The sequence below is a fragment of the Acipenser ruthenus genome, chromosome 51 (assembly GCF_902713425.1).
Source record: "Acipenser ruthenus chromosome 51, fAciRut3.2 maternal haplotype, whole genome shotgun sequence".
In the NCBI taxonomy this organism is placed as follows: domain Eukaryota; kingdom Metazoa; phylum Chordata; class Actinopteri; order Acipenseriformes; family Acipenseridae; genus Acipenser; species Acipenser ruthenus.
This window is the reverse complement of record NC_081239.1, coordinates 522,399-546,109: the sequence shown is the minus strand read 5'-3', so window position 1 is coordinate 546,109 and position 23,711 is coordinate 522,399. Positions and strand designations below refer to the sequence as shown.

The 23,711-nt window shown below is 44.5% G+C and overlaps 1 protein-coding gene across 3 annotated transcripts in view; it reads left to right on the top strand.

Annotated features, from left to right (window-relative positions):
- LOC117398547 (pyruvate carboxylase, mitochondrial) overlaps positions 1-23,711 on the top strand; it is a 254,983-nt gene that overhangs the window by 10,966 nt on the left and 220,306 nt on the right. For all 3 annotated transcript variants that reach the window (XR_009320006.1, XM_059015665.1, XM_059015664.1), the window contains exons 2-9: positions 1,110-1,248; positions 1,844-2,028; positions 2,472-2,637; positions 2,766-2,911; positions 3,504-3,621; positions 4,337-4,488; positions 8,987-9,105; positions 16,197-16,359. Coding sequence is in view for 2 of the 3 variants with exons in the window: in XM_059015665.1 (XP_058871648.1) it covers positions 1,110-1,248; positions 1,844-2,028; positions 2,472-2,637; positions 2,766-2,911; positions 3,504-3,621; positions 4,337-4,488; positions 8,987-9,105; positions 16,197-16,359 (1,188 nt within the window). In the remaining variant the exon portion in view is untranslated. The remainder of the gene's footprint in view (positions 1-1,109; positions 1,249-1,843; positions 2,029-2,471; positions 2,638-2,765; positions 2,912-3,503; positions 3,622-4,336; positions 4,489-8,986; positions 9,106-16,196; positions 16,360-23,711) is intronic.

The window sequence follows — 23,711 nt, the reverse complement described above, 5'->3', positions numbered from 1 at the left end:
GCATTGTAAAGCACAGAGAGGTCTGGTAAAGCATAGAGAAGCATTGTAAAGCACAGAGAGGTCTGGTAAAGCATAGGGGAGCATTGTAAAGCACAGAGAGGTCTGGTAAAGCACAGGGGAGCATTGTAAAGCACAGAGGTCTGGTAAAGCATAGGGAAGCATTGTAAAGCACAGAGAGGTCTGGTAAAGCACCGGGGAGCATTGTAAAGCAGAGAGTTATGGGAAAGGAAATTTAGAAGGAAAAAAATGGTAAACTAACCCTTGTAAAAACTTCCCATAGTATAAGCATAGCACTGTGAAGCCCAGAGGAATAAAAAAAAATATCGCTAGAACAGGTTTCGGTCTCTTAAATCGGCTGGCAGAATTATTCTCTGCTTCTGCGTTTTGACAGCATTGCAAGTGTGGCAGCGCTCTCTCTAGCCGTGGCACATCGTCCCATTTGAAATGACACTAACCTTGCATTAGCCCGGCTGGTTCGTGCTAAACCCTTTCCTAGCTGGATCAGGCAGAGTGACACCAAGGGCGGAAATGGGGAAATTGAGGAGCTGTACACAAATAAACACACCCACAACAACGCCACACGCATTGACATCCCACGTGGTCCACAGGGATCTTTTTTGAATAGGTTACGTTTTGTGAAACTTGAACGCAGACACAAATGTTTTTAATATTTTGATTTAGGGTTAGATTTGACCGTGCCAGCAGTCCTGCCTGCCTGAGGGAGCTCCAAAGGCAGGGAGCACAGCAACTTTGTATAATTGGAATGTGCCTTGATCTAGCCAGGATTTGCTTATGTCAATTACGGGTTCAATTTTTCCATTTTAATTATAATTCCCATTACTTTTTTTTTACTCAATTCCAACACATTGATCAAAGTTGCGGTTCGCAGTGTTCTGCTAAAATGAGCCTCTCACAACGGCAACAAATTATTTATCTGAAGTCCGCTGTTAGTACCGTTTGAAATCGGCTTGGAACGCAAGCAGTTGAACAATCGCAACAATTGTTGCGTCTCTAAAATATAAATTTTAGAAAAGATTTAAAGTGGCTAAACAGCAGTTTGTGATTCTCTCTCTCTCTCTCTCTCTCTCTCTCTCTCTCTCTCTCTCCAGATGCTGTACCTGCGTTTCGTGAGAGGAGGAGGGCTGAGTTTCCTGGGGCTGAAGCGAGTGTCCCTCCTCAGCCATGCCTACCAGAGCTCCCAGCACATCCAGTACAAGCCCATCAAGAAAGTCATGGTGGCCAACCGGGGTAGGGGCAGCCACACATCCCAGTGCACCTTTTTTTATTGACCAATAAACAGCCGGGATCGGTACCGTGGTGCAAAACAAGCATGGGCATGATCTGCCACCTGCACCCAGTCCTGGGAATCTGTATTGTGCATTCATTTAAAATGATCACGAGGTTCAGCAGTTGGACCCATGATTTGATTATTGCTTTTATCTTGTAGTTCTGAAACCCAGGACTGGATGCAGCAGGACTGGATGCAGCAGGGCTAGCGCCAGTTTCAATGATAAGCATTTCAAATGATGCATTACATTTTGAAATAGGTACTGGTGTGTTTTTTTAAATGAGAAATGACCATGCCCTCCTACCCTAAGCCCTGAGGACAGTCAGAGTCCTGTACTGTGACTGATGGCTTGCATTGAGACTACTGCAGGGGTGTACAAAGTCCCGATCCGGGAGTGCCGCTCCAGGTTTTACAGATAAAACGAGATGGAGCTACTTCAGGATCAGGGTTTAATTGGTTTACCAATTTATAACAGGGTTGGAACAAAGACCAGGAGTGGAACAGCAGCCCGCTGTGGCGGTGTTCTTAACCCTGTCCGCTGTGCCTCGTTCCCAGGAGAGATTGCGATCCGGGTTTTCCGGGCCTGTACGGAGCTGGGGATCCGCACGGTGGCCGTGTATTCAGAGCAGGACACCGGGCAGATGCACAGGCAGAAGGCTGACGAAGCCTACCTCATCGGGAAGGGACTGCCCCCTGTGGCGGCTTATCTGCACATCCCCGACATCATCAAAGTGGCCAAGGTCAGGATCAAGGGTCAAGGTCACCCCTGTAGCCACCCTGTTAAGCCTATGAAACATCAGCTGAAAGCCCTTTTCTGGTCTCTTTTTATAGTTGACAATTTGTAAGCAATTTTTCCCTACCCCAAGTTTCGAAGATATTGTAGCTTGTTCAAATTGTAAAAGAAGTTCTTCAGTTAGTGTTTTCAGTGTACTGGTTATTTGGAGACAGAACTATTAACTAGGGTGAAAAAGTCTCTTCCCATAAAATTCACCTTTTTATAGTGCAATCCAAAAATGGAATAACATTGGAATAAAAAAAAAAATCCATACAGTTTAATTATGAAATTAGAAACCTATGATAAGCTTTTTTTTTTTTTTTAAGTAAGTTGGTAATTCTTATTTTGAGAGAACTGTAAATTCGGGACGGAGTCTCCTTTTAATCTTCCTGTAATGTTTGTTGACAGGAGAATGGCGTCGATGCCATCCACCCTGGTTATGGCTTCCTCTCGGAGCGTTCCGACTTCGCCCAGGCGTGCAACGACGCGGGTGTGAGGTTCATCGGGCCCTCCCCCGAAGTGGTGAGGAAGATGGGAGACAAGGTGGAGGCGCGGGCCATCGCCATCAACGCAGGTACGGAGAGAGATCTGTCCTTTCAGAGAGGGGTGTAAATGGCTCAAGTTTGATACGTTGGTGGTGATCCTGCTTGGGCGGGTTGGCGGTTTTTTGATTTTCCGTTCTGGTTGTGCTTCGCTCCCCAGGGGTACCGGTGGTCCCTGGCACAAACGCTCCCATCTCCGCTCTGACTGAGGCGCAGGAGTTTTCAAACAAGTACAGCCTCCCCATCATCTTCAAGGCAGCCTATGGCGGAGGGGGGCGAGGCATGAGGGTGGTGCGCAGCTACGAGGTACAGAGGAAGTCTGGCTGTGTGTGTGGTTTATATAAATGAACAAGAACGCCCCTGTTAAAGTTAACATTGGCTAACCTGTTGCTGTTAACAAAATATATATGGGTGCTACAGGAACCGATTTACTGGGATGGAGCGCTCCCCAAAAAGCAGGTGCTGACAATCTGGGAGGACGGTTGCTGGTGTCGATCAGGGGGGCTGATTTGTTTTCAGAGTGCATTTAAGAAACAGCTGCTTGGGTTTGTGGTGATCGCTGCTTTTTCTTACTGTGTGGAGAACAGCAATCCACACAAACCCAAGCAGTTGTTTCTGAATTCACTCTGTTTCGGCCGCAACCCCCTCCTTTTTTATTTTTGTGAAGCGCGCAATCCAAAAATGACAGAGTAAGCGGTTTGGTGAAAAAATAAGGGATGAGTCAGTTTTTCGCTTGAGGCTCAATCCAAAAATGATCAAACGGTTTAGTGAAAAATGAGGGAGGGGGGATGGGGGGGAGGAGGGAGTAGTCCAGTTTATTTCGCTTGAGGCTGACAGTGAATGACCTTGACTGTGCATCCTGCCGCCTCCTGGCTTATTTTTAAACCCTGCGTCTCAGGAGCTGGAGGAGAATTACACACGGGCTTACTCGGAGGCGCTGGCAGCGTTCGGGAACGGAGCCCTCTTCGTGGAGAAATTCATCGAGCGACCCAGGCACATCGAAGTTCAGATACTGGGTGAGAGACGGCCGAAATAAGAGACAGCTCTGTTACAAGATAGCACATTATTTTTTACATACAATTCCCCATTTATACAGTTGGGTTTTTACTGGAGCAATCTAGGTAAAGTATCTTGCTCAAGGGTACAGCAGCAGTGTCCCCCACCTGGGATTGAACCCACGACCCTCCGGTCAAGAGTCCAGAGCCCTAACCACTACTCCACACTGCTGCCCTTCAGCTGAGTCCCTCAAACTTCAGAAAATGCGACTTCAATCTGTTTGCTTGCCTATAGCATTGAAGCTGCCCTTGTGAACGTTCCCCATAGTGAAAGCAGAGGCTGTGTGGTCCAGTGGTTAAAGAAAAGGGTTTGTAACCAGGAGGTCCCCGGTTCAAATCCCACCTCAGCCACTGACTCATTGTGTGACCCTGAGCAAGTCACTTCACCTCCTTGTGCTCCGTCTTTCTGGTGAGACGTAGTTGTAAGTGACTCTGCAGCTGATGCATAGTTCACACACCCTAGTCTCTGTAAGTCGCCTTGGATAAAGGCGTCTGCTAAATAAACTAATAATCATAATAAAAGCATAGCCAAGTATAGTGCAAGTGTGGAAAAGCATGGTAAACTAACCCTTCTGAAAGTTTGCCCATAATAAGTGTAATGTGCAGTAAAGCATTTTGGTAAACTATGGGAGAGATCTGGTCCAGGGTGTGTAAGCTGTAGTTCTGTGGTTCCCAGGTGATAAGTTTGGGAACGTGGTTCACCTGTACGAGCGAGACTGCTCCATCCAGAGGAGGCATCAGAAGGTGGTGGAGATCGCGCCGGCCGCTCAGCTCGAACCCCAGCTCCGGAACAGACTGACCAGCGACGCGGTCAAACTCGCCAAGCAGGTACGGAGGAGGGGGGTGCGGAGATTACAGGGTCAAAGCCTTCGTTCTCTACCACTGGAGAGCTGACCCATGAGGCTTTCTAAACTTGAGACTCCCGAGCTGGGGTGTAACGTGGCGATATGCAGGCTGCTAGATTCGTATTCTGTGTTTGGAAGGCGTCTTTTTATCCCAGGTGACCTTGCAGGTGTTGCAGGGCAGCACGGGGTTACAATAAAAGCTTGAAATTTTAAATAGTATAGTTTACAGGAAGTGCAAATGCTAGAATACAATATGAACTAGAATGCAACAAATTAGGATTACAGCAAGTTGCATCTACAGGGACATATTGGTAGTGCAAGGATATCATTCCAGTGCAGAGTAGCAGAGATCAAGAGACCTATAGTTATACATGCAATGGTCTGGATGGACTGCTTGCATGATGAGTAGGAAGATCAAATTATCCCTTTAGTGATTTGACTGTTTTGTTAGTGACAGCGAGACAGGCAGAGTATTTTCAGGCCAACTAAAGCATTTATTCATCCAGGAACCATTTGAGCTAAAATGAGCTTTGCTGTGCCTCGTCACAAATACAAATGATACATACCTCTATGATGCGCTATAACCCTGTAAAGAAAGTGTCGCGATTCATTAGTTCATGGTACACCCCTATCCTGAAGTTTAAGGTTTAAAATGTCATATCACTAATTTTTTACATGTTTGGAAATCAGACTCCTATTGCATAGCAGTTATCACTCCATTCCAGGTTTTACTACCAGCTTGACTGTCTAGGTAACAAGCTCAGGTGTGTGATTTTTAAACTCTTGGCAAAACCAGGAGTAGATCAAACTGCTGTGCAATGGGAGTCTAATTTCCATTTGAGGGAGTTGTAAAATCTAATCCTTGGCATGCTGTGCTGCGTCCTGATCAATTATTACTTTGATTTTAGATGGCTAAGGGCACCAGAATAAAAAAGCAAGGCTTTACAGTAAGCCGTGGGGTAACGAGCGGAGTTATTGATTGGAGGACGATTGATGGATGTGCTCGGAAGGGGAAATCGATAATTAATTAGGTGCTTTATTACCGGTTTTGTAGGCTTGCTCGACCCAGGCGGTTTCACGCAACGTTGATTTAAGATGCTTATTAAAAACCCTTGTAAATTGAGACTCCGGTCTTGGTTACAAAGTTAGTAATTGGAGACTCTGATCCGAAAGCAGGGATAGGGAATAAGACTCCTATTGCACAGCAGTGTGATCCATTCCAGGTTTTACTGCTACCAGCTTGATCAGCCCCCAGTGGGTCTAGCTAACAAGCTCAGGTGTGTCTTATTAAACTCCTAGCGAAACCAGGGATGGATCAAACTGCTGTGCAATGGTATACCCAGGGTCGCTTGATTTCCTCTGGAAGGCTGACTGGATAGTTTAGCATTGTTGGATGGGTTTGTACCCTGATGGCTACTTCTATGATAACACCAGACCTGTGCACCGTTAATCTAGTTGAGCATGTTTGGGATGAACTTGGATTCTCTGTCCACTGATTTTTGCGTGATATATGAACGACTTTAGAAGTTCTACATGAAGTGCTCATTTGATTGTCTGGACGGAGCGCTCCGCAGGCGAGGGTCGCTGGTGTGGATCAGGGGGGGGGCTGATTCCCCGTTCAGAGTGAAGAAACAGCAGCTTGTTTGTGATGATCGCTGCTTATTACTCCTGCGGAGAACAGCGATCCACACAAACCCAAGCAGCTGTTTCTTCACTCGATGGTAAATCAGTCTGGTCGACCCTTGTCTGTCAGCTTATCCGAATAATTGGTTAGTGCAGCTGTATTCTGTAGTGTGTTTTAATATCGTCATTGTTCCAGATTGAGGTGTAAAATACTGTGCAAACAGCAGCAGAAGCAAGTGGTGGATTTCATTAAAATGAAAACAATTTGCCTTGTTTTTTTCTGTTCCTGGTAGATTGAGTTCACTACCGCCTCAATATTTCTTAATTCCCAGTTCTCTCCAGTGTGCGAGATTTTTGCGATCCGGACGTGTTCCAAATTAATTCAGTGATTTTTATAATTAGGTTGAGCTGAAATCAGTCGCTTTGCTTGTCAAGTGATGTGAAAAAAGGCTGAAATATTTTAACCACTAGGGGTCACTAGTGTTCTTTGAAAATGCTATAAATATTAATGTTTTTTTTTGGTAGATTTTAAAATAAATTGTTGTGAAAAAATATTTTTTTTTTTCTTGTACTCATTTCAGAAATATTGTACAGAAATCTCTCCCAGGGCAAGTTTCTGTGTAATTACTTTCATAGTGTAGTTACCAGCAGGGTTGAGGTCAATTCCTTAATCAATTCCAAGGATGTTTTAGAGACATCATTGTGATTTGTTTAACTGGTTTCATTTGAAGCCTATTTTAATTTGACAAACATTGACATTTGAATAAGTGGTTACTGCTTTTTTTTTTTCTGGTACAAGGTCAAAAAATGACAACCTCCTAATCTAACTAATTAAATAGTGCAAGTGTTTTGTACAGAAATAAGTCCTACAGAAATACCAGTGACCTGGTTAATGTCTCTACAGCATTGAGTGCTGTTGATATATACATAGTGACACTTTTGCTTTTCTGTGCAGAACAAACACCCTTTAGTCTCTCTAGACCTCTGTAGCCTTTTTTGTGCCCTTTTAGTCAGAGGCACAAACAACCACAATCCCCGGATCTCAATCCTATCGAGCACACGTGGGATGAACTTGAACCATCACAATACACTGCTGACCTGTGTGTGAGGCTCAGTTCGCGGTTCGCATGCAGCAGTGTTGTCGGGTGTGTGAGAGGCCTGTGCTTTGGCTCGTTTGTCTTTGCTGGGGGTTGGGGGGGGGGTGGGTTCAGCTCATGCTGAAATCCGAGAGCAGTCTTCTCTTGCTGCATTGATTGATTGGGTCTGGGGGGGCTACAGATCATACCGAGGAACAGCCCCCTCCTCCCAGATTTAATTTGTTTCTATTCCAAAGCCCATCATTTTTCCTTTTTTTCAGGACATCTATATATATACATATACACGTGCGTTCTGCATCGATCCTGTTGTCTGCAAAATAAACATCAGGCTTTTGTCTAGTTTGTCTGCCCCCTCCTCGTCCATTGTAATCGACCAGAAAAGCAATCTTGCGCGATTATGAAATGTCATTTTGTTTGGGGGGGGGGGGGGGGGGAAGATGGGGTAGGATGGACGACTCTCTCAAGAGTTTTATATTGGATTTACCTTGGAGGCTGTCCAATATCCACTCTAACGGGGGGCTGAAGAATTTATAATGGAAACGGATGAAAAGGCCTTTTTTCTGAAAGCGGTACAGAGTTTGCAAGATGCCGTGCACAAGAGTACCAGAACTCTCCTTGCATTTATTTATGATGCAAGAGTCTTTTGACATCAGGGTGTAGGAATTATTTGCATGTCGATGAATCGTGATGCTTTGTCATGATGTGTAGTGAAAGAGGCATGCCAGGTGGTGTGATACAAGACCAAAAGCTTCATAGCTCGTTGCAGAACACCAAATGGTTCTTCAATAAAGCGTGTTTTTTTTATAGTTGGTATGATCACCTACTTGTCTCCATTGAATTTTGGTCTTCGACCGAATGGTCCTTCAGTTAAACGACCATTTTGATCTTCTGCATCCTTCAAGTAGCACGTCGGGATCACCATGTGTGTCGTGTCGCTGCCTTCTCGTCACATCGGGGTATCGCTGCACCCTTACTTTCAGAGTTCTGGAATGTTTTGATCTGGCAGAGTGTGGCTTTAACTTGTAATGGTGTTCCTACATAATTATACGTAGAAATACAGGATGATTTAGAAAGTACGTCTACCACATCGGTGGTGCGTTGACGTGGTAACCCTGCTTTCTAATCACTATGTGTTAGGAGGGGACGGTCATCTGGTGTGAAGTGGATTCAGTTGATATTAATACAGAAATCTTTACTTCACCGCTGCTGAAAAATCCCTGTTCTCAAAGGCACTTTGATATTTAAAATTGTTCTGGGGCAGGGATGGAATTAAGACCCCCACTGCATAGCAGTTTGATCCATTCCCCTGATTTACGTAGAGTTTATTGAGTCGCACATGAGCGTGTTACCTGTACACACTGGGGCTAATCAAGCTCGTGGTAGTAAAACCTGGAATGGGTGACACTGCTGTGCAATAGGAGTCTTATTGCCATCCCTGATCTTTCTAAATATCCCACTGCTAACACCAATATATTGCAGCTATCCTCTCAAATCAGCTACTTCCTTCAGCCAATATATCCATTTACAGTGATGGAAATAAGACTCCTTGCACATCAGTTTGATCCATTCCTGGTTTTTACTAGGCATTTGAAGATAAACCTGAGCTACCTATACACTGGATAATCAAGCTCCTAGTAAAACCTGGAATGGGTGGATCTGCAACGGGAGTCTCATGTCTATCCCTGCAGTCTGTATCTGTGGAGAATGGGGTGTGCTGTGTTGCTGACCCCTCTGTCTCGTTTCTGTTCCGTCTCTCCTCAGGTGGGCTATGAGAACGCCGGCACAGTGGAGTTCCTGGTGGATAAACATGGGAAGCATTACTTCATTGAGGTGAACTCCAGGCTGCAGGTGGAGCACACAGTCACGGAAGAGATCACAGAGTGAGTGCAGGGAACTCTCTGACCTGCAAGAGCTGAAAACCAGCAAGAGGTCTGAAGCAAATTATTAGTTTAAGACTTTAGTTGAGTAATTGAGAGCTCAGCTCGAATGAGAGTTCTTTAGCTGTTAAATTAGAGGATTTATGTAGATGCTTGAAAAGTGCTTTTTTCCAGACGCGGTCAGGCTGTTCAGCACCAGATATTGAGAAATCAGAAATCGAGGGCTAATCTGTTATGGATATATCCGGCTGCTTTGTCGAATTTGCATATTAAACTTGTGCATATAGCAGTTTCACCCATTCCAAGCTCAGGTGTGTCTTATTGGACCCATAGTAAAACCAGGAATGGATCAAACTGCTATGGAATGGGAGCTCACGTATGTAATTCACATGTGCGGGTCTTAAGCACTGGCGTTTTCTTGAAGCAGCTTCAGGAAAGGATTCCCTGCACCATTTACATCTAATTATGCAATACCATTTGTTTAATTAAGCCTGTAGGGTGAATGAAATCCGTTTACGTCTGCGGATGCTGTCTCTGCTTTTTTTTATTTTTTAAAGTCCTTGTGCTGCTAGCCTGAGGCCGTGGGGTCAGTTTTGTCAGCATTGTTTTTTTAATTGGTTTCCAGTTTTTGTAAAGAGGTTTCAAGCAGGGTTTTATCCCCAGTGACATTTCTTTTTGTTTATGGCTTTTAATTCGCCAATTAGCCTCTTTATTTAAAACTAGGAATTGTTGCTAAATTCGCTGTGGGGTGGTTGAGAGGACTTGAGTTCAAATCAGTATGCAAATAAATGTGAATTTTATTGTTAGTGTCCCGTGATCTCTTGCATTTTTGCCCCATTACTGGACCAACTTAATTGTCGCCCCCCAAAAGGTGGACTGCTCCACTTTCTGTAGGGGTGTCCTCTTTCTGAAAGAGCTGTGCTGTCAATGCCAGCTTGTCACTTCAACATAATCGCCTCCCCCCCCCCCCCCCCCCCCCTCCATTGCATAGCAGGTTGATCCATTCCTGGTTTTACTGGAGAGTTAAATAGCCGAGTTAGTTACCTAGCCCCACTGTGGCTGTTCAAGCTCATGGTAAAACCTGGAACGGGCGAAACTGCTATGCAATAGGAGTTATTTCCCTGTCTGGGATGTGTGTGATATTGGTTAGTACAGTAACTCCAGTCAATGTGGCTGCAAATCTGTAACTATCCCCTGTGCTACTACAGAGCTCCTGCAAGAATCTAACTTAATCTGAAGCAACTCTACCAAGCGTGGCGCTGCCAGGGAGTCTGTGCATGCTGAGGTGTGCAGCTTCAGAACCAGAACCCACCTTGTAAAAACCGGTCCGAGGAATGCGTGCAGAAAGACCAGCACCAATCCTATTGAGATCGAGGGAGGCTGCTTGCTGTACGACTCTTTCCCTTGTGGAATTCCCTGATTGTCGATTTGAATTTTATTTATAGTTTTTTTTTTTTTTGCTCAGACAGCTTTCCCAGTGTTTTGAAAACACTGGCGGTGCTTCCAGACTTATGGTGCCATGTTAACCGCACTCGATCATTTCTGTTTTCACCGTAACTTAAATCCTGGAGTTAATGCGACGTTCTCCAGTCTCTTGTGCAATATAAAGACCTCATCACGGCCCTGTTTTTTGGAGTTTTAATAAATCACACGGTACTGGGCCATGATCTCCAGAGAGCTAGAGAAAGCTGTTCAGACATTCTGAACCTGTGATTGCTCCCGCGGGGGTGAAATCTGTAACGCACAGGCCAGGGAATCGGGGGATCATTTCTGCTCGGATACCTTCACTCCCCAGTCCTTCTGGGGGGGGGGGGGGTTTAGAAATGTGAATGCTTTCACTACTCCTGAACCGGCAGTGTTTTCAGAATCAAGGTCATCAAACTCGATTTCTTCATCAGTGTGTTCGTTCTTCTCTCTGCGAGTCTGCTTGCGAGGCATGCATTTACACAGTATCACGAGTCTTGCAAGACTTGCAGAGTACGATCTGGGGATCAGACGTCTCCCTGCATGGTAAAGGTTCTTGATTATCCACCCAGTCCGGTAGCAGAGTGCCCAATACATATTGCAATGACTATTAGAACGTGACAGCTTGGTTTTAGTTTAAGAGACTTCATAGATCTGCTAGAGCCTGCTTTAACCCTGCAGTTGTGTTAAAAGCTGCCTGCAGTATCATACAGACTTGTATATTCAACAGACGGTTTAGAAAGTAGCAGTACAGCAAGGAAAAGCTATTCCAAAAGTTTTTTTTTTTTAAGCAATTGTTTTTATATATAGTCTGGCCACTTTATTAGGAACTTTTTTCATACTGTACAAATATCTCTGTATTGTATGAAATACTTGACTGAGATTGAATCCAGTTTGCATGGCTCTTGGAAACGGCGTAACAGAAGCTAAGAAAAGATGACGGTTTGGTGGCAATCGGCACAAATTTAAAACAGCTGTTTTATTTAGCAGTTTCGGTTTATGACCTGTGAATCCACGCCAGCAACCGCATTCTCGCTCTCTCGAAGAGGCACCTCCTCTTGTTGTGAAGACCTCAATCCTGGAATAATTGGTTTCTCTATCCTATAGTGTTCTGGTATTTTAATTCCAGCGTGTCTCTGTCTCTGTCTTTGTCCCTCTCCCTCCCTCTCTCTCTCCCTCCCTCTCTCTCTCTCTCTCTGTCCCTCTCCCTCCCTCTCTCTCTCTCTCTCTCTGTCCCTCTCCCTCCCTCTCTCTCTGTCCCTCTCCCTCCCTCTCTCTCTCTCTCTGTCCCTCTCCCTCCCTCTCTCTCTCTCTGTCCCTCTCCCTCCCTCTCTCTCTCTCTCTGTCCCTCTCCCTCCCTCTCTCTCTCTCTCTGTCCCTCTCCCTCCCTCTCTCTCTCTCTCTGTCCCTCTCCCTCCCTCCCTCTCTCTGTGTGTCTCTCTCTCTCTCTGTGTGTCTCTCTGTGTGTCTCTCTGTGTGTCTCTCTGTGTGTCTCTCTGTGTGTCTCTCTGTGTGTCTCTCTGTGTGTGTCTCTCTCTCTCTCTCTCTCTCTCTCTCTCTCTCTCTGGTTAATGCCTTTCTGGTGTAATTTAAAATGTTGGCAAGCAGGAGAGGTGCTCATTTATTATAAATTCAGTCATGTCATCTAAAATTGGTGCTGTCAGTTTTGAAATACATATATTAACCAGGGTCGTGCTTTTGAATAAGACAGACGGAGAGTAGAAAAAGTAAATGAAGAATGAGTGTTTAAGAGCCTGTTTTTTTAGTTAATTTTTATGTAATTCTGCAGGAGTAATCTGGTGAAGAGAATTCTCATCCCTGTAACTACATCTGTAGGAATAATACTAGATGTATAAATTTGAAGTCTCTATTGCACGCTTTTGGTTTTTACATAAGTTCTGCGCATGATACTTATTTTTGATTACTATTTTTGCATGTTGAACATACTTTTCATAGCAGTGATTTTGACAGTCGGTTTAACCCCTTCAGGTACACAACGAAGTGAGCGCTCGTTCAGACTGTTTCTTCTTGGTACCTTTTTGAAAGCGACTCCAGTATCACGAGGAATGAACTGACAATTTGGACGACCGGATCCAACCTGTCTGTACATTTTAAACCCTGTTCCATACACCACCTCGCAAACGCATCATTTGTGGGACGCACATGTCCCTTGTACCTTTTTAAAGGGTTAAAAAACCCCTGTAGCGCACCAGTTTCGAACCGCTCCAGGTTAATCTGAGACCCCGGCAGTGTGTTTGACACCCGCTAAAAGAGAAACCCGTTTTCTGTTAGCGGCGCACAGAGAGAACCTCCTCTCCTTGATCAAGCTGGAACCTGCTCTCCGAAAATTAGAGATGTGAAAATCCTTTATCGGTTTACATTGTGTTGACGAGCAGGGAAGGACTGATTGTTCAGAGAGCTGGTACCGCGCCGCATTGATTTTGAATCCTAGTGCGACCGTGTCCTTAATGTTTTCTTTTTCCTCCTTCTGGAATAAAATAAATTTAAGCTGCGTGTGTTCATGCTTCTAGTTTTTCCCTGGACTGGAGGAAGCACCATTTCTCTTAGAGGGGTGAGGGAGGGAGCAGTTCAGTCTCCATGCCTCAAGCATGTCCTGGACTGGAGGGAGCACCCTTTCTCTTAGGGGGATGAGGGAGGGAGCAGTTCAGTCTCCATGACTCAATCCTGCCCTGGACTGGAGGGAGCACCCTTTCTCTTAGGGGGGTGAGGGAGGGAGCAGTTCAGTCTCCATGCCTCAATCCTGCCCTGGACTGGAGGGAGCACCCTTTCTCTTAGGGGGATGAGGGAGGGAGCAGTTCAGTCTCCATGACTCAATCCTGGACTGGAGGGAGCACCCTTTCTCTTAGGGGGATGAGGGAGGGAGCAGTTCAGTCTCCATGCCTCAATCCTGCCCTGGACTGGAGGGAGCACCCTTTCTCTTAGGGGGGGTAAGGGAGGGAGCAGTTCAGTCTCCATGCCTCAAGCATGTCCTGGACTGGAGGGAACACCCTTTCTCTTAGGGGGATGAGGGAGGGAGGGAGCAGTTCAGTCTCCATGCCTCAAGCATGTCCTGGACTGGAGGGAGCACCCTTTCTCTTAGTGGGGGTGAGGGAGCGAGCAGTGCAGCCATTAAATCTCTGAGCACTTCTAAACCGTTCCTCATCTCCTAACCCTTTCTCTTCGTTTTTGCTGCTTGCTGAAATGTGTGTTAATGCGTGGAAGATCTCGGAGCAGCTTATCCTGGGTTGTGCCTCGATCAATCACTGTCGTTCGCAGTGCCACGCTTGTTCTGGCACTGGTGTGGCAGGGATGGCATTAGTTATGAATATTGCTTGTCGTGCTGCTTTGAAGTGATGCCAGTTTGAGGTGTATTGTGTAATTACGGCTGAGTAATGGAAGGCTTATTAAGATCGAGAGAATGCACGGTCGTTAAGTTTGAGGATCGATGGTGGGAAATGGTAGGAGTGTTTCTTTGGCAGGCAGCTATTAAAACCATTAACACAAAATGATGTTTCATTAGATTCTGGCAGCTTATTTTATTTAAAATAATAATAATTTTGAGATAGATAGAACAGCATCTCATTTGACTGAAATAGTTTTAAATGGAAATAGGTCAGCTAGAAAAATGAAGAACAAAAAAAATATGGGATGGGGTTTAACCATTTCATTTCCTTCATATAAAACATGACTCTGAAGCTTGTGAAAAGTGGTTGTGATTTGTATATAGATCTTTCTTTCACTGGTGCAGCAGATTTTGTTCATTGCATTAATTATTTGGGGGTAATAAACTATCTTCCCAAACGTATGCCTTTTAGATCTCTTGTGGCTGTGTATTTTTCTCCATACTGTGTTCACGTTTCTGCGTACAGAGCCAAAGCACAGGCCTGTGCTGTTAATGATTTGCCCGTTTGCCAAGCGTCTATTCTTCCTCTTTGCTTTGTATCTCTGCTCCCACACGTTGTACAGCACAGATCCTCAATCCTTTGTTCTGTGATCTTGCCCAGGGGGAGTCAGAAGCTATTTTAATGTCTTTCATATTAAACTCTGTTGCAGCTTCAGGCTAGGTTTGAATGTAGCTCACTCTCCACCAGACATGCACTGTGTTACAAAAAAGTGTGCACAAATGCGACTATTTTAAGGATGCATGCATGAATTAAATCTGTGATCTATATATAGATTTTGAGGTGACAGGCAGTGTTGTGTGATGCACTGGTGGATTCTGAACCCCCCCCCCTGAGATTTAAAACTCATCTTGTAATGTTGAAGAACATGTACTGAAAGCTGAAGTCATTTAAAGGTGGAGTAGGAGAAATGATCTTTTTTTTAAATTAGCAAAGCTAATGCTTGGTATTTCTGCAGTTCCCATGCTTTCCACACTGCTGGATCATGAGTTTACCATCCCTCTCTACTCCTTTTAAAATGCTTTTCCTGTGCTTTATTACAATGTGCTCTGCTTTTATAATGAGTTTATTTTCCAATGGTTTTTACCCTGGTTTTCTCCCCAATTTGGAATGCCCAATCATTTTTTCCCCACTTCACCGCTGCACCCGCCCTGGGCCTGAAACACGCGTCTTCCGAAACAGTGTTTCTGCCAATCCATCATTTTTCGCACTGCCACAGGGGTCGCTGGTGCACTGTGAACCATGGATTCCCCTGCCAACCTAATCCCTCCCTACCCGGGTGGCGCTCGGCCAATTGTGCCCCCCCCACCACCACCCCCAGTCACGGTCTGCATGGATTCGAACCTGCGATCTCCGGGCTATAGGACGCATCCCACACTTGAGCATCTTTTACTGGATGAGCCACTCGGGAGCCCCAACAATGGGGAATTGAGGGTCGGTTTACCATGGTTATATTTAATGCTTACCATACCTCTGTGCTTCACAATGCCGCACACTCTGCGATGCTTTGTACTGTAGTTCCATCCCTAATGAAGGTTCTCCCAAGATCAGGTCTGTTCAGGGGAGCTGAGAAACCCGGCCGGCATTCATCAGATGAACACTTTGTTGAATAGCTTAGTGGCGCTTGCATTGCCTGGCTGGGATTAGCTTTCGTGTCTGCGCGGCAAACCTAATGTACCGGTAATGCCTCTTCAATGCAGAATGGACATATCTGGGGGGGGGGGCTAGGGGTTGTGTCAAGCGATTTTGGGCACGCCATGCAGAAGGATTTCTTTTCACATGATTAATTTTTTTTGTGTTATGCTTGGAGGATTTGGAAAGGCTTATGGTACAGTGGTCCTGTATTTTGCTATTCCTGGCAGTTCTAGCCTAGCACTGTGATAGGCTGGTATCATTTCACAATACATTACTATGTCAGTTATATAGATATACATTTATACAGGATCTCAATTTAATATAGACCCTGACAATGCTTTCAGAACTGGCCTTTCATTCTCTTCATGATTAATGCTTCTGATGCATTAAAAATAGATGCATAGATAGGATGCTTAACATGGTACGACTGTGCACACAATGACCTGAAGGGGATATATATCATTCATATACATATAACACATGTCTACCTAGCTAACGCAAGATTAGTGACTCGTAATAAGAGCAGGAATGGATCAAACGGCTGTGCAGTGGGAGTATTGCTGTATTTCCATTGCTGTCCCTCCTTCTCTGCAGTGTCGACCTGGTCCACGCTCAGATCCACGTGGCCGAGGGGAGGAGCTTGCCTGATCTGGGTCTCAAGCAGGACAGCATCAGGATCAACGGCTGTGCCATCCAGTGTCGAGTCACCACTGAGGACCCAGCCCGGGGCTTTCAGCCAGACACCGGCCGCATCGAGGTAGGACCGCGCGGACTTAACCCTTTATTGACCCCAGGGCACTCTTCAGATAGGTAATACCGTCTGTGCTGAACGGAATGCAAACTCCCCCTGTTGCCAAATAACCCCTTAAAGGGGACTGAGACTTCTAGTCAAAACCATTTGTTGCAGAGTTTCTCATTAATAACATGCAGTGGTCTTGGGTAGGAGACATTGGGGGTAAAAGACTTCTGGTTTTAAACATTTGTGATATATTTTAATTATGCTTCTCCTTGAATATATACAGTGGTCTTTAAGTGTTCCTGCGTTAGAACTTGGTTTTTAGTCTTGGCTGGTGTGCAGATTAGTACCTGTAAGGGCAAAATTTGATGTACTTGAGTGATCTTCAATCCTTGTTTTTGATTGGCTGAGAGCACGTGAGTCACATGATGTCATCTCTTGCAGTGTTGGTTTGAGAGTACAGTGACGTGAAGCTGAGCTGCTAAATTTATGCTGGAATAGATCTGTTTTGATGCACTGAAATTGCGACCACCTTCAGGGTGAAACTGTTCTCGCATGAGATTTCAAGAACCGTTTTAGAGCAAGCTAGTAGAATGATTTCATGAAGTAGTATGAAGACTTCGTTTTTAAATGCTTAGCATATTTTTTTGCAATATTTAAATTGTTTGTGTTGAGTGGTATTTGCAACAAAACACATGATGAATGAATAAAGAATCAGGAAATTGTTTTTTTTGGAAGGCTAGGCTGTGTGAAATAAAACCGGTCAGATCCGTAATGTTTTCTCAAGGCTTAAGGTTGCATTTCTCTTGGTGGTTTTTGTTACTTTAATTTACCTCCCATTCTTTCTCCTGCTGGCTTTTTTTAAGAATTCAATATATTCACAGTGGCTGCTGCGCTGGAGACAGAATCTGCAGTCAGCACTTTATTTAATTTATTTTTATCCTGTATGTACGACTCAAAGTAAAAAAAGCAGTTTGTGTAAATCTCTTGTTTTTTAAAGGTCAGGCTTATTAGCACGACTAATTCTGGGCAGTTAAAGAATGCCGTTGTCAAAGGTATTTCAGGGCCAGTCATTTTTCAATAGAGGAAACCAACAGATTTGAGGGAGAGGGAGTGTTTGAACTCGGCTTGTTTTAAAATGCAATCTGTCTTTGGTTCCCTGCTTGCTAAATGACTTCATAACTGTGCAGCTGCTGTAGTTCTGCCTGTTGGTGTGTTCTTTTAAATGAGTGTACTGTACCATTTAAAGCGACAGGGATGGAAATCGGACTCCCATTGCATAGCAGGTTGATCCATTCCTGGTTTTACTGTGAGTTTAGTGAAGTTTCCCTATACGCTGTGGTAATGCTTCCACTTGGTAGTTCTTTCTTTTTTTTTTTTTTTTTTTTTAATTTAGTCGTCTCCAATTATTTTACCCTGGTTTTCACCCCAGTTTAGCATGCCCAATTATCTGTATCCCCGGCTCACTGCTCGCAACCCCCCCGCCGACTCGGGAAACGGAGGCTGGAACACGCGTCCTCCGAAACGTGGTCCTTCCAAGCAGTCATTTTTCGCACTGCAGATCCACAGCAATGCCACCAGACCTATAGTGCCGGAGGACAACACAGATCTGGCGGCTCCGCTGCAGAGCCACAGGCGCCCTATCGGCCACAGGGGTCGCTGATGCGCGGTGAGCCGTGGATTCCCCTGCCGACCTAAGCCCTCCCTACCCGGGCAGCGCTCAGCCAATTGTGCGCCGCCCCCTAGGAACTCTCGGTCACGGTCAGCTGTGACATAGCCTGGACTCGAACCTGCGATCTCCAGGCTATAGGGCACATCCTGCGAGGAGCGCCTTTACTGGATGCGCCACTCGGGAGCCCCTCACTTGGTAGTTCTTAAGGACTTCTTGCATCCACTAGGGGCAGCAGAGTGTTGCAGGGGGGGACACATTTAACGGTTACACTCTGGTGTACCTGCTGCACTTTAGAGATCAGACCTGTTTAAGAGCTCAATTCAGGTGCTTTACACTGCTTTTAAAAAGTCTTCTAGACTTTCAAAAGTCCTGTTGGTACTTAAGAACTCTGCCCCCCACATAAGGAAAAATAATTTCTACAGTGGACAAATCTTTGGCCTCAAACGTCTGAACATGTTTGTACTTGCTTGTATAACACAGCTGATGTAATTCCTTCTTACCTTTTATCACTACCATAAGGGTTTTAAAAAAAAAAAAAAAAAAAAAAATGGTCCCCCCCCAGCACTGGAATCAAACGGAATGTATCGGTGACAGGTTGCTAAGCAACGAGTGTCTTCTAATTCCAAGTGTGGTTTAAGTGTGCGGGTAAATGTGTCTGTCAAGAGATGATCCCTCATGGACTTGTAGTGTTTTTGCACTCTGCCTCTCCGTAGCGCCGCTGGTTATTCAAGGCTCAGTTTGATCTTTTGACTGAATTTCCTTCACTCTCTGCTTGATGGATCTTTGCAGCTTCTGCCAAGCGCGGGTTTCTGGCTCGGAGGAGGATGAAAGCTGTCGTGTAGCTCTCTCTCTCTCTCTCTCTCTCTCTCGTTTTTTCTGCTGATGGCTATTTTGCATCTATGACGAGAGGCCTGGTGCCTTTTTCAGTGTTTTGAATATTTTGCATCAGTCGTTGATTTGATACTCTCACCAGCCCTGCACCCAGTCCTGGGGTTCAGAACTCTCCTCTATTTTATTGATATTGAAATGAGCAGGAGCCAGGATTTTAATGCTGCTTGAACTCCCTGGATCATTTCAATAATAGAATTCATTTGAGGGGAGTGCTGAACCCCAGAACTGGGTGCAGCAGCAGGGCTAGTGTGAGTTTCTAACCCTGCTCAAACACCTGGCTCCTGATCATTTCAATAATAATAATAATACTACTAGACTTCATTGAGGGGAGCTCTGAACCCCAGGACTGGGTGCAGCAGCAGTAGGGCTAGTGTGAGTTTCTAACCCTGCTCAAACTCCTGGCTCCTGATCATTTCAATATTAATAATAATACTAGACTTCATTGAGGGGAGCTCTGAACCCAAGGACTGGGTGCAGCAGCAGAGTTAAATTTAAAGTCCTACTTTTCAAAAGTCCTACTTTTCGATCACAGAAATGCACGCTCTGTCTCTCTGATCACAGAAATGCACGCTCTGTCTGGCACCATCACCAGACACACACGCGCGTTGAACGTTCAACTAGAACCTAAATGAACTTGGAACGAGAGAGAGTGACAAAGCAGAGCGCGCTGCGGGGTGTGGGGCTGCTGGACTCATTTAATAACCTTCAATTAAAAAAAGCAGCCTCTGGTCTCAATAACCCAATTTAAAAAACACACAAGCTTAGAAATCCTAATGCTTGGAAATGACAATAGCCTTATTGCTCTTCTGCTGCCTTAATTGAGGTTGAAGAAATAATAATAATCAGATTTAATTAAATGCTTATCCATTATCGGTAACCGCTTAATCCTATAGAGGGTCACGGTGAGCCGGCGCCTAACCCGGCAGACGCACGGGGCGCAAGGCGGGACTATACCCTGGACGGGACGCCAGTCCTTCATATGTGTTGAGTTTTGAGACTTGGTGATTTCCTGCTTCATTCAAACAGACTGGATGTAGCATTACTGATATTTATAAGCTATACACATGACCAAAATAACATACATTTAAATTACATGACTGCCATTATTATTATTATTATTATTTCTTAGAGGCTCTGTCCAGAGCAATCTAGGTAAAGTACCTTGCTCAAGGGTACAGCAGCAGTGTCCCCTACCTGGGATTGAACCCACGACCCTCCGGTCAAGAGTCCAGAGCCCTAACCACTACTCCACACTGCTGCCCCAATCAAGTTATAAGTTGTGGTGATTTTACATACCATAGATCTGAACTCTGTTTAACAAGAGAAGAAATTTAACAAGAGAAGAAATTGATGAACTGAACTCTCTTTTAAGAAGTGGCTAATTGTGTAGCTAATTATTAAAACAGTGTTCAGTTTATCAAGTATTTCTAGCGATTTTGAGCATCCTGTTGGAGCCTGATTTCTTTTTTTGGATAGAGCTGTTTTTTTCAGTTCTCTGTACATGCATATTCTCATTTTGCAATGATTTCCAACACGATATAAGAAATGTCATTTTTGAAACTACCTGCTCGGTCAGTGTGAAAGCAAGTATTTATTTTAGATGAAATTGTTCCGGATGAACTTGCTGTCTTGGAAATAAAACAAAAACAGTAGCCTCTGGGCATGACAATATTTGAGGTGTCTCTGTCTCTGTGTGTGTGTGTGTCCAGACTTGCTTGAAAGGCCAAGGTTCTGCAATTTTGAAGTGCAAATATCTCTGGCAGCCCATTAAACCCGAGACTTCATTACTCTTGACTTTTTTTTATTTTTTATTTTTGTGTATGCTGGGAGGGTTGACAGTTTGCCCAGTGCTCGCTCTCTTGCTCCAGGCTTGATCATACACCAGACAGCCTGTTTTTTAAATTAACGGAGGGAGTGGGGGGGTCCTATCTGCGTTCTTTTGAAATCCCATCTGCAGAAAGATCGGGGTTAATAACTGGACCCCTTCAGGAAAGGGATTGCAAGACAAACGACTCTGTCCGGAACACTAATAAATTGAAAGCGACATTTATTCAGCCCAGAAAGAGAGCTCCCTTTTCAAAGCCTGCCTGCACAGTGCCTTTTTATAGATCTGTAAAAACAGACCCAGCTAGTGAGACCTCCATGCCCCCTTCTATTTTAGTAATAACACCCAATTTCTACTCGGCTGATGTCTCAAATATAAGGTGCGATTGCTAGGCATGTGAGATGATTGGAATGCTTCTGTGCAATTTAGCGTTGCTACTGCTGGAAAATAATCTTTGTACCGTCTTGGATTAAGAAATCTCCCGCTGGTACAGAAATTTGCTTGTATAGCTAAATCTTAAATGCATATTTAGCAGGTGGTGGCCAAAGTTGGCATATTCCACTCCTGGTCTTTGTTCCAACCCTGTTTTTAATTGATGCAATGAAACCTCCATCCAGATCCTGATAGGTCATGATTTTTACCAGTAAAACCTGGAGTGGAATCTTGGCCCTCCAGGACCGGGATTGATTGGACAACCCTGGTATATAATATATACACATTTTCTATACGATAACATTTCGGTTCTTTTCAAAGAGGTTTCACCCATTCCAGGTTTTATGACGAGCTTGATTTAACCGCAGTGTCTAGGTAACAAGCTCGGGTGTGTGTTATCAAACTCCTGGTAAAACCAGGCATGGATCAAACTGCTATGCAACGGGAGTCTTATTGCCATCCCTGATTTAATGCAGGGGGGATAATCCTAGGAAGCAGACGCAGTGACAGATGCATAGAAAATCAATGCAATTGCCCTGTTTAGTGTTTAGGGTTCTTATTGAGATCTAGTACTCCTGCACTGTGGGGAGATCAATCCTCATGCTCATATGAAGGACAGTCATTTCAATGGAGTCCAATGCAATAGATTAACTCAGAACTCCTATATAGTGATCTATATTCATAGACTCCTAAGCTAGTTTTTTACTATGGAGTGTAAAGTAATGCTCAACCTCATTAAATAAGTGCTTAGCTGTGTGAAATCTCTCTCTCTCTCCTCTCTCTCTCTCTCTCTCTCTCTCTCTCTCGTGCATTTAATCAGTTTTAAGTCTGAAGGCAGTGTGATTTTAGATTTTTATGTATGTATTCATATACAGAGAGTGGAAGTTTGCTTGTGTGGCTAAAAATGTTTGGCAATGTAAACAAACTGTACTGTCAACACCTGACTGCTTAAAGGAACTACAAAAAAGTTTAACGCCCATTTATGTAGAATTTATTCATTTAACAAAACTAAAACCAATCGACGCAAGACGTACAAAAAAAGCCGGATTTATTTCTGTTTTTAACAATCGCATTGTCATGGATTTTATTCAGTTTCAAAAAAGGCAGTGAAGACCAAGGCTTTGAAAACGTACCCTAAAATGCATTAACCCACCAATTCTGTATCGGTGAAAAGCTGTTTATAAAAACATGAAATGAAATCCAGCAAATACAGAAGTGAGCATTAAAACGCTGTTTATGTGTTTCTTTCTCTCTCTCTCTCAAAGCCAGGATGAAATTGCTCTATAAAATTAGTTTTAAATTGCCCTCGTTTTCAGAGACCTTGATATTCTTTTGTCTGGTTGCAGTGTGTGGGATGTTGAGTAGCATTATAGAAAACGGCGCTCTGGCAAATGAGTTATTAGGAGCATTGTTCAAGATTGGCCTTTTTACTCCTACGAGGGATTAGTGTTCCCCTCGGTGACCCCCCCACCGCTCGCTTCCCACTCCCCGGGCTGGGAATCTCGTTCTCTATTTTCCATGACATTTCTGTCCTCCTCTCCTCTCTCAAGTTGATAACATTGTTTCTCTGTCCTCCCCTGTTTTATAATCTCTTGCTGTGCTGCCGACTCATTCATAGAAACAGTGAGCTCTCTCTGTTTCCACCAATGCAGATAAGTGTCCATAAAGCTTCCCATAGTAAAAGCATAGCGAAGTGTACTGAAGCAGTGAAGGCGTGGTGAAGCATGGGGAAGCATTGTAAAGCACAGAGAGGTCTGGTAAAGCACAGGGAAGCATTGTAAAGCACAGAGAGGTGTGGTAAAGCATAGGGAAGCATTGTAAAGCACAGAGAGGTCTGGTAAAGCATAGGGAAGCATTGTAAAGCACAGAGAGGTCTGGTAAAGCATAGGGAAGCATTGTAAAGCACAGAGAGGTCTGGTAAAGCATAGGGAAGCATTGTAAAGCACAGAGGTGTGGTAAAGCATAGGGAAGCATTGTAAAGCACAGAGAGGTGTGGTAAAGCATAGGGAAGCATTGTAAAGCACAGAGAGGTGTGGTAAAGCATATGGAAGCATTGTAAAGCACAGAGAGGTCTGGTAAAGCATAGGGAAGCATTGTAAAGCACAGAGAGGTCTGGTAAAGCATAGGGAAGCATTGTAAAGCACAGAGAGGTGTGGTAAAGCATAGGGAAGCATTGTAAAGCACAGAGGTCTGGTAAAGCATAGGGAGGCATTGTAAAGCACAGAGAGGTCTGGTAAAGCATAGGGAAGCATTGTAAAGCCTAGGGAAGCATTGTAAAGCACAGAGAGGTGTGGTAAAGCATAGGGAAGCATTGTAAAGCACAGAGAGGTCTGGTAAAGCACAGGCAAGCATTGTAAAGCACAGAGAGGTCTGGTAAAGCATAGGGAAGCATTGTAAAGCACAGAGAGGTCTGGTAAAGCATAGGGAAGCATTGTAAAGCACAGAGAGGTCTGGTAAAGCATAGGGAAGCATTGTAAAGCACAGAGAGGTCTGGTACAGCATAAAATGAAATGCGCAGTGAAGCTGCTGTGCAGTAGGAGTCTTATTCCCATC